Source organism: Asterias rubens, chromosome 3 (genome assembly GCF_902459465.1).
Source record: "Asterias rubens chromosome 3, eAstRub1.3, whole genome shotgun sequence".
NCBI lineage: Eukaryota > Metazoa > Echinodermata > Asteroidea > Forcipulatida > Asteriidae > Asterias > Asterias rubens.
The window spans coordinates 13,985,095-13,998,054 of NC_047064.1; the positions used below are offsets into that span (position 1 = coordinate 13,985,095).

At 40.3% G+C, this 12,960-nt stretch overlaps 1 protein-coding gene across 1 annotated transcript in view; it reads left to right on the forward strand.

Annotated features, from left to right (window-relative positions):
- Positions 1-12,960, forward strand: part of LOC117288091 (centrosomal protein of 152 kDa-like) — a 52,331-nt gene that overhangs the window by 23,624 nt on the left and 15,747 nt on the right. Inside the window, exons 7-16 of the mRNA XM_033768790.1 lie at positions 217-372; positions 2,845-2,984; positions 4,024-4,224; positions 5,383-5,530; positions 6,628-6,719; positions 8,049-8,206; positions 9,377-9,581; positions 10,418-10,680; positions 12,066-12,194; positions 12,521-12,656. Coding sequence (XP_033624681.1) covers positions 217-372; positions 2,845-2,984; positions 4,024-4,224; positions 5,383-5,530; positions 6,628-6,719; positions 8,049-8,206; positions 9,377-9,581; positions 10,418-10,680; positions 12,066-12,194; positions 12,521-12,656 — 1,628 coding nt within the window. The remainder of the gene's footprint in view (positions 1-216; positions 373-2,844; positions 2,985-4,023; positions 4,225-5,382; positions 5,531-6,627; positions 6,720-8,048; positions 8,207-9,376; positions 9,582-10,417; positions 10,681-12,065; positions 12,195-12,520; positions 12,657-12,960) is intronic.

Here is a 12,960-nt window from a genome sequence, read left to right on the forward strand (position 1 = left end):
AGTTCTTGCTTTTTTTCTACAGTCGGGGCGTAGCTTTCAGAATTTAGGAGACTACCGAGTTCTGAAAAGAATCGTCCTGCTTATTATCATTCTACCTGGGCTTAAGGTAGGAAATCGGCCGGGAATACTACTTTCACTAAGTTGATCGAGTGGACTTCTTATATATCAATCACCTTTTTTTCAGAGGATGATAGTTCTTTTTTGTTTGTAATGTAGGTGGTGATGAGGAGAGTAGACAGATGGCTCAGCTGCAGATCTTATACAAGGCCAGAGGTAGGGAACTAGACCATCTAAGCAGCCAACTCCAGGTTCTTAAGGAGGAGTCAGGGAGAGAGAAGAGGATTCTAAATCATCAACTTGCTTTGGCTCAAGGTAAATCTTCAATCATCTTAAAACTATAAAGCGCCTAAATTAAAGGTTTGCTCAGAGGCACCGAGGCACAGAAGAGTCATTGATGGTGGGCCAGAAGTGACTTGAACATGTTCCAGAAATTGGGTCCATATACTGAGAAGGCTCTATCAACAAAAATGAAGTGGCTTTTTCTTAATAATAATAATACTAATAATAAAAAGACTTGAAATTGTAATGCACACGTATCCACCCTGCTGGGTGTTTAAGGCGCAGTAAAAACCACAAAACAAACAAAACAAAGACAAACAGACACAACAAAATTAGTCCTTGATGCGGTATGATGACAGACGAATGATGTTGTTGATGTGTGGTTGAAGTGTCATCGATGAATAAAAAATTACCCTTAAGTTCCGAGCTTGCAGCGAGGGTGCTATCCGAGCATCACCGATGGAAATGTATGGCACTGAAACCTTTGTTAACTGTTGACGTGACCCAAATAGAAGGAACTCTGTCTTATCATCATTTAACTTCAGGAAGTTTTGTTGTGTCCAACATCGAATCTCTTGGATGCATTTCTCAAGTCTTGCAATAGATGCATTGCCGTTTTCTTGAGAGATTAAACGTGATGTATAGCTGAGTGTCGTCAATCGAGGTTTCAATACATACACGCTGAGTTCTATTGAAGAGATAAGATTTGCACCATGCTAGGGCTGTGTCCTCTATGCAAAGGTGATTCTGGAGCCGTGAGAGAAAGATGTTGTGATCAACAGTGTCAAAAGCAGCACTCAAGTCTAGCAGGACTAGTGCTGTAAGGTTACCATTGTCCATTGCAGAAAGACTATCGTTGCTCACACGGACTAGTGCACCTTCTGTCCCATGGAAAGGTTTGTATGCTGACTGGAACACGTCAAACAAGTTAAAAGCATGAATGTGATCAGAAATGCGTGATGAGACTACTCGTTCGATGACTTCTCCAAGATATCATAAGTTTGCAACTGGCCGGTAGTTTTTGAATATCTCCTTGTCCAGGTTTGGTTTTTTGATGAGCGGCCTGATGTAGGAAACTTTGAGGCTGTCACGGAAACAACGAGAACTGAGAGATCCGTTTACAAGATTAGTTTAGAACAAAGTATGGTGAACAAGAGCTATTTGACTGAAGACATCTCCATACAGCACCAACTTGCAGCATTTCCATGATGTAATGAGGGGCTATGTAAGCCCTTAAACCAGTGTAGTTTGATGAGTTCTTGGGTGATAGAGTCGAACTTGTGTTTGTTTGAGATGAGTCTGGCAGCAGTTCGCTAAAGGCTTTTAAAAAAAATCCTCCTTCTGATCCTCCGTCTGATTTGTTGACTCACTCCAATCAGAAGACTGTTGCAGTAGTCAAGTCTTGAAGTAAAGAACAGCCTCATGCCATTGTTTTTTCTTGACAACAAGTTTCATAAGGTAACAGCACTTCAGCTTTTGAAGTCGAAGAAATTTTACAGTAAGTTACTGTTGAAAAACAAAGCGGCCACCGCTCTTTGTCGCCATATCCCGGCAGAGGACCTCAGCTTGGTCCCTTGGTCGTATAGAGTTTTCACCTCAGCTTTCCACTTGAACTTTCCTTGCAATCAGCTGCTTACAGGTCATCCAGTACGTACATAGGTGAATCTTTAAAGGCGGTGCGTTGAGATTTCATCACTTTTCTTTGCTTTGGTAGGACAACATCTTGTCGAGCATGTGGGCTGGTTTCCTGCTCTTTCCTTTGCCGTCGCGTTGTTCTCAATCTATCAGGGGCTCAGCTTCGAAATCAAACCTTTCACAAGGATGGCTCTGACTACCTTCATGCATTTCTCAACAGCAGATTCTTCCAAACCAAGTATTCTGAAGTTATAACCGCCTGGAGAAGCGCTCTTGTTTGTTGAGCTAGCTGGATCTGGACAGCAGAGAGATCTGTCTTTAGCAGGTCTACAGTATCCTCTAGAATATCGTTTGCTTTTTCAAGTTCTGCTATCCTCTCACTGTTGTATTTTATGGAGGCCCCGAGTTGTTCTTCAAGCTGCCGTTATGTGCTCAGTGGAGCTCCCATAAAAACACATCTTCCTCTCACAAGGTCATTCTTGCAAGCCCCATGACTGCGGCTGTGCACTACATGTAGAGCAAATGAATACGTACAAATGGTGCTTTTCTTTAAACCAAACATTTTTTTATTAATTTTGGTTTTTTTACCCATACACTGATGTGTGTTAGCACTGTATACTCAGTGTTTTCCCGAGTCCTGTGAAAAAATATCACAGGCATATTCACTCGAGTGGGGTTTGAACCCACGACCCTTGCAATTCTAGAGCAGTGTCTTACCAACTAGACTACCGAGACTGCCCGGTAGCTGGAGGCAATGCAAATCCTATGTATTGGCAGTGGGTACCGCAACAACAATAATAATATTTTTTCCTTAACAACAAATTTCATAAAGGAAAGCCAACATGTTTTTTGTATTTGTCTTGATTGAAGGAGAGAAGGCGGGAGTGAATGCCAGTTATGAGCACTGTCAGGAGCTATTGATTGTATCACAACAAGAAACCAACGAGCTGAAAGGGCAGCTTCAGTCAGCTCATGTACAGATACAAGCTCTCAATGCTGCCAAACATCAGGTCAGACTCAAAATAAATATTCCTAATGGCATGATTTAAATTTTGCATGGGACTGATTATGGCATGACGCACACTCAACTGTACGACTGCCTGATGCACAACTCTATTTGCCAAACAAAAGTGTACGCATGCATGATTGTAAATAGCATATTTTATGTTAATGCTCATGGTATAAGAGCCAAAGGTCTTGATGGTGTTTTCATCATCTTAAATCATGTGCATTAAATCATATCCAAATTACAATACCATGTAACCCAAAATAGCACTCTGCATGGGTGGTTTGACTAATCAGCAACCTTACTGCAGAATTCAAAACCATTATTCGGCAGGAAATTTCTTGCCCCGTTAATGGGAGCCCCAGTTGACTAAATTGGTGGTGGTAGTATATTTACTTCCTGCTTGCCTCACCTACAAACTAGGTAAATGCTTGTTGGAACGGTTTAGCAAGGATATTTTTAATAAGGGAATCAGTGTGTGGTGGAGAGGTTTTCAACTTGTGATTTAATCCCAACGAGGCCTGGTTCTTGATAATTTTACCGAGATGAAGTCGAGGTAAATTATCAAGAACCAGGCCTCGGCGGGTTTAAACCACTAGTTGAAAACCGATTCAACACACTTTGGTTCCCATTCATAAATACCTTTTCGGTCAAAAAGTAAAATAAATGCAAAAATTATAATTGTTCAATGATTTCTTTCAACACAACAACCCTCCAGCTATGAAATGGTAAAGCCCTCCGCCGCCCTCGGGTAAACAACTCCTTATAAGGGATTGATGTGCACGTCGCGCGTATCGCGTGATGTGGCACAACTGTTTCAGCCGTTGCTCTCGACCAATAAGAATGAAGAAACTGTCTTATAAGAACAGGTGCAAGCTCGCGTGTCACGCATGTTTCAACACTTTTTACTGGTCATAAACAATGGTTTGTACACACCCACGTGACATGCTCTCCACCAATAGGAATAGCGAAACTGTCTGAGGTATTTATGAATACCCCATAACTGAAACTGACTGTCCAGATTTCATACATGTATATCACAGGTAGAGGAGAAGCTTCAATCAACGGAGGCTGCTATAGAAAGCTTGTCTGGCCAGCTGATTGAGCTACAACGATCACAACCTCTAGCCAAGGCTAGAGAGCAGCAGGACGGACTACTGAAGAACCTTCAGCAACGATATGAGCAGGAGTTAACGAGACTCAAGGAGAAGGTGGACAGTAGTCAAGGGACCTTAGAAGATAAGGTTAGTTCCTTATCTGAAAAACAAGCGGCGTGTCAAGAACAAGCGGTTAAGAGCACTGGATTCAAGCTCTGGTGTTTGATCAGCAGAGTGTGCGTACGAATCCCGGTCGTGACACTTGCTACGTAAAATTGGGGAGGTAGTACTTCTTGCTCTATCGGCCAGGCTTCTGATTTATGATACCCTAGCCTACATCCGTATGGACTGTAAAAAGGTGTAACCCTGTTTCAGCCCTAGGAGTAGGTGGCAAACACCCTCTGAAAACAAATAATTGTTGTCCACACCTTGAGGTGGCCTTCAGGCCTTGTGTGTCTGGCGACAAAATAATAATAACAAAAATAATTTTCTTAAAGCTGAGGAGTCATCATCAGTGTTGTTTTCAGTTGAAGGGGTTTACTTCTGCTCCTGGGCCCAATTTCATAAAGCCTGTAAGCACAAAAAACTCTGCGTAACACAGAATAGTATTGCTTAGCAGAATCAGGTTACCACACCAAATTACAACTCAAAGAAACTTCCCAAGTAGTATTTTTCTGCTGAACAGCTTTATAAAAATTGGGACCTGGGTGCATGAGAATTTTTGCCACATTTTGGAAGAGTTAATGTTACAAAATATCTTGCTGATCATGAGCATGTAATAAGCCGTTTTGAGACATGGCAGACACAATGCTACACACTATAAGGTTTGGGTAAATTTGTCTGTATCCATCCAAACCAAATAGTGCAGTCCTAGACCTTTATCATGGTGCAGCCATCTTAAATTTTTCCAAAGATATCATTGTAACCAAACCGAGGCTGGAAGAACAAAATAGTCTGGTTCCTATTTGCAAAATGATTACAAGCATTCATTATTGTTATTCAGTACAAGAAACATGACCAAGATGGAGGCAGCATGATAAAGGTCTATAGTGTCCACTGTCTTATAAGGCTAATGAAAGCAAGTTACCTATTATTTCCATCTTCTGGGAGGAGTGGTTTGTCATGAAACTGCTGCAGGTTTGTTTCATAAAATACATCTGGAGCACTTGAATCAATAACCAGTCGAATACTGATTGCAAAATAAATGATTGTATACTCAACTTAACTTTATGATGTATAGTGTATATCGGCATGGAAGATGAGATAAGGACAAAATGTTTTGATCGCTCTTATTTGATTCCATAGAATAATGAGGTTGCTAGTCTTCATCACAAGCTGTCTAGTGTTTCCAAGTCAGCCGAGCAGCAGAGACTTGAACAGGGTAACACCATCAACACATTGACAAATCAACTACAACAGAGCCAGAAACAATGCAGGGACTTACTGGAGACAGGTAGGAAGAAAAGGGGTTTGTTGTTTTTTGTTTTGGCCCTGAGTGGAGTGTCTTGGCCAAGCGGTCTGGTGCACCAGACTCGCATAGCCCGTCGTGGTCAAGCGGTCTGGTGCACCAGACTCGCGTAGCCCGTCGTGGTCAAGCGGTCTGGTGCACCAGACTCGCGTAGCCCGTCGTGGCCAAGCGGTCTGGTGCACCAGACTCGCGTAGCACGTCATGGTCAAACGGTCTAGTGCACCAGACTCGCGTAGCCCTTTGTGGATCAGCAGTCTAGTGCACCAGACTTGGGTAGCTTGTCGTGGCCAAGCGATCTAGTGCACCAGACTTGGGTAGGTTGTCGTGGCCAAGCAGTCTAGTGCACCAGACTTGGGTAGGTAGCTTGTCGTGGCCAGGCAGTCTAGTGCACCAGACTTGGGTAGCTTGTCGTGGCCAAGCGATCTAGTGCACCAGACTTGGGTAGCTTGTCGTGGCCAAGCGATCTAGTGCACCAGACTTGGGTAGCTTGTCAGGGCCGAGCAGTATAGTACACCAGACTCGTGTGGCGTGTCATGGCTGACCAGTCTAATTCTCCGGACCCAAGCTCTGATGTAGGTTCGAATCCCGTTCATGACACTTGTGCCATTGAGCAAGAGATACTTAACCATAATTGCCTCGTAAAAAGTTTTGGAGGTAGTGAATTCTGCTCTACCAGTCAAGCTCCTAGTGGATGATACCTTGCCAACATCCTTCTGTCATGTAATATACAAAAACCCTCTCCTATGTGTAAAAATAAACATCAATTGTTTAAGGGCGTTGTGATACCATTGAGTAAGAATGCATTAAAAATGTCCAGATTATTTTTACACAAAGGAGAGGGGTTTTGCTTCTCATCAGCGTGACCGAAGTGACACTGATAGGCTAAAATAGTCAGATCCCCTTTTGGTATAACAAGAATCAGTATGCATTATAGCACGGGGAGCAAGACAAAGTTGGTGGCAGCATTATACATTTTTACTTTCAAACCTTCAAAAATGCTAAAATGTTCTTGGCTTCCACTGAAGGCTAATAGTAGTAACACTTGTTTGCATCTGTTTGATTTCCTTTTACGGTTTACACAGGATCCCTTCAAGAGATCAACCTCTTACGTGTGCAGCTCCAGCAAGTTGAAGCAGCTCGTAGCTTCAGTGAAAACATGACTGCAGCGTTACAGGTTGGAACAGTTACTTTGCTTTATTTTCTTGTGTTACAGTTTCAAACAGAGAACCTGGACTCACTGTGTGATGCAAAAGTTGTCCAGTTGGGGAAATCTTGTAAATCATCGAGCAAGACACCTTATTTTCGTAAACAGTAAAAAATACATTGATTTCATGTACAAAATCTTCTGTTGTGAGCATTCTGACAGTGCAGTGTGCAGCAATTACACGTCTATATTAATATATTATCATCATCATCATCATCATTTAGGCTGTGTTCATCCAGTGTAGGATGTAGCCTCATATAGACGCCATTTTCTATATTTCTTGCAGTTCTTGGCCCAATTTCATAGAGCTGCTAAGCACAACAATTTGCTTAGCATGAAATTTCTTTCTTGATAAAAACAGGATAACCAACAAAATTTCTATTTGTTGCATATTGCTTGTTACTAGTAATCAGCTGTTGTTTTTGGGAAATTTGGTTGGTAATCCTGTTGTTATCAAGGAAGAAATTTCATGCTTATCAAATTTTCGTGCTTAGCAGCTCTCTGAAATTGGGCCCTGGTCCATGTTGTTCCTACATAATACCCTGATGGCATCAATCCATCTTCTCTGTCTACCTCTTTTCCTTTTCCCTGTCCTTGGTTGCCAATCAATTATTCCTGTTATCATCTGTTGTCATTTCGTCGCGCTTTATGTCCAGGGGTGGATTTAACAAGAAGTTAAGACTAGTCTTATCTTGAGTAAGGATGAGTTACTCGTCCTAACTTAGGACTAGCCATACCTTTTTTTAATATCTCCTAGGACTAGTCGTAAGTTAGAACAAGTCCTAAACTCTTTGTGAAATCGACCCAGTCCATCTATATTTAGCATGTTAATTTTTGTTTTTTACCCATGCACGACAAGTCCTTTCTATTAAAGAAAATACTCACCTCCGATACCTATAAATGCATTTACAATGCCCAAGCACAAGCGACTCCGCTGAACAAAAAACAAAGCACCCCTCCTTGCACTGCAGGTCCTGTGTGTACACACAAATACCTTCTAGTTTACAGCGCCATAGTGTCAAATCGTTCTTTTTCAGAACAACGTAGCATTATACACACTATACAGGCAAGCAGTCCAGGTTCCAGACACCTCCGTTTTTGATGTCAGAATCAGCCATAGAATAGAAAATCCCCGTGGATTTTGAAGGAAACTCTTTGTGAAATCGATCCCAGCCCATCTAGATTTAGCTTGTTTTATTGTCATTATGATGTCTCTTACTCCAGTTCTCTATTAGTCTAAACAGAAATATTGTCTGCGTGTTATTTTGATGCTTAATTTATCTCTGGTATAAACTAAAGGAGGAGTTATCTGAACTGAAGGAGCAGCTTCAGATGTATGAGTCTGCCATGGAGTTAGGTGTAATGTCTGCCAAGTCACCAGAATCTACACAGAATGCCAAGTCATTTGCTGTGAGGAATCTAGCCAAGTCGGATTGGAAAACGCCGCAAATTCAAAGGTACACAAGTATTTGGCTCAAACTGGCAAAGGCCTTAAGGCCCGCTCACACAGGCCCCAATAGCGAGAACGAAATCGAGAACGATAAAAATGCACGCCCTTCGATTGGTTGAATGAGTGTGGGCGTATTCTGCGTGGAGCAATTCAAGCAATAGAATGCGTTCTCTTTGCATCGTTATCATCTTTTTGGTTAACGGTGCAGTGTGACTTGGCCTAATCCTTAGCCACTCAGGCCTGGAATTACAAAAGGGCCAGAAGCCATGGCTCCTGTTGTCCCTGGTCTTGGCCTTGGTGCCCCTTCAGCAGTTTCCCATAGATTTTAACATTCTCCATTGTAAGTGCCCCTTGCAAAATAAAAATGGCTTTGCCCTCCCAAAGATGAAATTCCAGGTCTGGCCACTCTTTCATACATGTATGTAGTCAAAGCCACTGTTTGTTTGTTTGTTTGTTTGTTTGTTTTGTTTGTAGTCAAAGGCCATTTATCAATATTGAGCAGTGATGTATGTATTTTCATTTTTGTTTTTACCCATATACACCGATGTGTGTTAGCACTGTTTATTCAGTACTTAATCACAAATTCAGGAATTTTTTTTTTTTTTTATGCAAGTCACCTGACACACAAGGCCTGAAGGCCACTTCAAGGTGTGGGCTACAATTATATTGTCCAGAGGCCGTTGCCACCTACTCCTAGGGCTGAAACAGGGTTACTGTATCATCAATTCGAAGCCTGGCCAGTAGAGCAGAAAGCACTACCACCCCAAGTACTGAATATACAGTGTATTGGGTAAAACCAAAATGAATGTTCTTTATCTCTATGCAAACTTAACATCTATTAAAATCTACGTATAATTATCAACTAAGATAAAGCCAACCTCGGTCTTAGCTTACAGATCCTTATATCATGTCAGTGGTAGACTTTATATGAATAACAAATTATACATAAAGTATACAACAGTTGTTGTAATCTAAAATTGTTATTCTGTTTATATGTTAAACTGTTAATGACTACAGTTGCTGATCAAAAGTGAACAAATACAAACTATATTAGATGGTTATTTGTCTTTGGGAATAAAGAAACTTAATGAGCATTTAGACTTATTGTAAGAAATACAAAATTTGTTCTGTGTTTAGTCTTACAAAAAGTTTGTTTCTCTCTAATGACTTTCCTCAGGCCATCCACAGACCCTGGCTCCAACATGACTCCAGATGATCTAGTCAGGGGCTTAAGGAAAGAGCTAGAACGATCTTTACAGAGTAATCGCACCAAGAGAAGTCAGGTTGCTAAACTACAGAGTGATCTCAAAGCAGCAAAGGCTGATATAGAGACGATGAGGAACAAAGTACTGGAGTCAAAGACTACTGGCAAGGACACGGAGGTAAACAAAACTAACACAGTGTACAACTTGAAGATTTTAAATATACTTCATAATTCATTACTAAGCAAGGGTTGACAAAACCTATTGCCCGATACCCGGATGCTCAAACTCTGGCGTCGGGATACTGCTTTTGTCAGTGGCCGAGTCTGACAGAAAACCAGTTTTAAATTCCTTATAAAGACTAGAACTCTCTGTGCATGCTCTGTAATTAGAATAAGTATCGTTTAAAAAGGTATTGTCACTGGCATTTTTTGTTATGCCATAGCCTATAATTCCGTTCAATTTTACAAAATGTGATAGCAGCACACAACATATTGTAGTGACATCTTAACTGTGGCCCCCGTCATTGGAGAAAGTAACTGACAGGCAAAGCTGGAATTTTGTTTGATCTTTGATGGGTGGGGCACATTAAGTTCTCTCTGCTGAGGGGCACTTCCATTTTAATTTAGTATTGGAACTTTGCAAAAGGGCACCACGGCAATTGCTGTGGGTGCCGTGGGTTTTCTGAACTGATAATGTAGATGTGTATCTCACACTGGAATAGTTTAAATGATTCTCGTAAATCTTCACCCTCTCTATCTGTGTTTGTTAAAAACCTAAGAGCTCAGTTCCTTGACTCTTATTCATAAACTAATAAGGTGTAACTTGTTAGTTGTGTTGGCCTTGTCTCATGTTGTCTTGTCCGCTTCCTTTGTCCTTTGTCCTGTTACATTTCCCCGGTTGTTTGTTTGTTTGTCCATAGGTTAGGGTACAATAGCATTCTGCTTAACCTTACAATCTTGGGTTTTGCAGTGCCTTGGTTTTTCAATTAAGGATAAGATTCATTTCGTACTTAGGTGAGATTGAAGGTTTTAGAAGCACAACTTCAGACGTCCAAATCCATGTCCGACAACCCTCAGTCCTCAATGACTGCTGAATCATCCAAAGAGCTCCTCGAGCAGATAAATCAACTTCAATCTGAAAAGGAGAGCAATGCAGCTGTGTTGAAAGAGCTTAGGTCAGAGGTCAAGCATCTCAAGGAGCTGAACTCTGACCTAAAGAGGCAGATGGCTGAGATGGTGGCTGACTGGGATAAAGATAAGAAAATTGACTTGGATAGGTAAGAGTTGACATAATGTGGTTAAAGGCACTGGACACTAATTGGTAATTACTCAAAATAATTGATAGCATAAAAACTTACTTGGTAATAAGCAATGGAGAGCTGTTGATAGTATAAAACATTGTAAGAAGTGTCTCCCTCTGACGTAACAAAGTTTTTGAGAAAGAAGTAACTTCTCAGAAAAATATTTGAATAGAAATCAAGCATGAAAGCACACAACTTCGTGTGACAAGGGTTGTTTTCTTCCATAATTATCTCGCAACTTAGACGACCAATTGAGTTCAAATTCTCAGAGTTATGTTATTTTGTGCATATGTTAAGATATACCAAGTGAGAGGACTGGTCTTTGACAATTCCCAAAGGCGTCCAGTGTCTTTAACAATTAAAGATCATTTGTACACCTCAAACACACAGGTCATGATTTGATATAATTCATATTCATTTATTTTTTCATTAGTTTAGCTGCTGTTTAGAGCTGTGTTTTTATTTTTGAATTCCATAATACTAATGATGTCAAATGATGTCACTTTTGATGTCAATCAGACAACCATTCCACCACATACTCGACATGCCAAACTGCAATTGTAGTATATTTTATGCATGTGAGTTAATTTACAACTTGGGCATTTAAACAAGTGTATGTTAGTGAATTTGGACTTTTAATTTTAATATTAGTGCACAGTGCTGTTATTGATTTGTCGTAGGTTCCCATCTTTTAAAGGCAGTGGACACTATTGGTAATTGTCAAAGACTAGCCTTCACAGTTGGTGTATCTCAACATATGCATAAAATAATAAACCTGTGAAAACTTGAGCTCAATCGGCCATCGAACTTGCAAGATAATAATGAAAGAAAAAAACACCCTTGTCACACGAAGTTGTGTGCGTTTAGATGGTTGATTTCGAGACCTCAAGTTCTAAATCTGAGGTCTCGAAATCAAATTCGTGGAAAATTACTTCTTTCTCAAAAACTATGGCACTTCAGAGGGAGCCATTTCTAACAATGTTTTATACCATCAACCTCTCCCCATTACTTGTTACCAAGTAAGGTTTTATGCTAATTATTATTTTGAGTAGTTACCAATAGTGTCCACTGCCTTTAAGCAGGACTTAATTTGTCTTTCATCCTTCAAATGCTTATAGTCTTCCAAAACTCGATAACAAATTTAAATTGATTTATGTCTTGCGTGGAAATATTGAATAATTCATAAGTTCAGCCATATCTCTTTTTATCATTACGTTTTTATTTTTATTTGTTTCAAATTGTAATAACTATTTATTTCAGGACACTGTAAAATCTTAAATATAAGGAAAAGCGACTGACAGATTCCGCTTATTCTTGCTATATTTTCAAAGCATCTTTTGGTTTGTGAAATATCTCTTAAGAGTTCAGAGGACATGTCTACAGCTACATGAGGACTCCTCCAGGAATCTAAGAGAACAGATGGTGACCGAGCTTCAATCTGAGAGGGACATGCTTAAAGAAGCACACCAACATCAGATACAGGAGCTCAGGTACCAGACAGCTTTACTCAATATGCATCCATTATGTCTAAATAAGATTTGTATCTCCAATATCTGCTTGACAGGGATCACGTTTTTCTGACTTTTGTCAGAAATCTAATTATGAAAATTTGTCTTGAATATTTGAAATTCTGCTATGAAGACATTTGCATATCGTGCACATTGAAGTAAAATTAATTTTGGTGAACTCCAAACTTTTCAGTCAATTTCAGTTTCCGTCCTTTTCTATTTTTTACAGTCACCTTCCCACTTTAAAAAGGAAGTTCTTTTAGAGTTGACAAATTTTGAATAAGTCTTGTTGATCTTACTTGAATCAGGGCTGATTTAGAGCAAGCTCAGACGGAGCTGGTCGACGTGAAGGGACTCTACATTGATGTATGTGAAGAGAAGAATAAGATTCAAGATGCAGTGACTGAAACACTCAAAGCTGAGGCCACAAAACAACTGGATCAGGTAAGATTATTACATTCATAGCATTAAGACATTGAATCTCCCTCGATATCAAAGTCTTATATAGCGCACTTATCTAACAACAAGGTACGCAACGCGCTTATACAGAAAGTTTTGAAAGTATTGAAGTTATGAATTTTGAGACCCATTTATGTAGCACCTTATAAGGCCACAGCTAGGAACACCGGGACGAACCCCTTCTCTTTTCGATAAGTGCACTGGGTTCTTTTACATGTGTCACACAACACATGGGACCAACTGCTTTTTAAGCCCATCCAAAGGATGAAGCAATGGTAAAGTGTCTTGC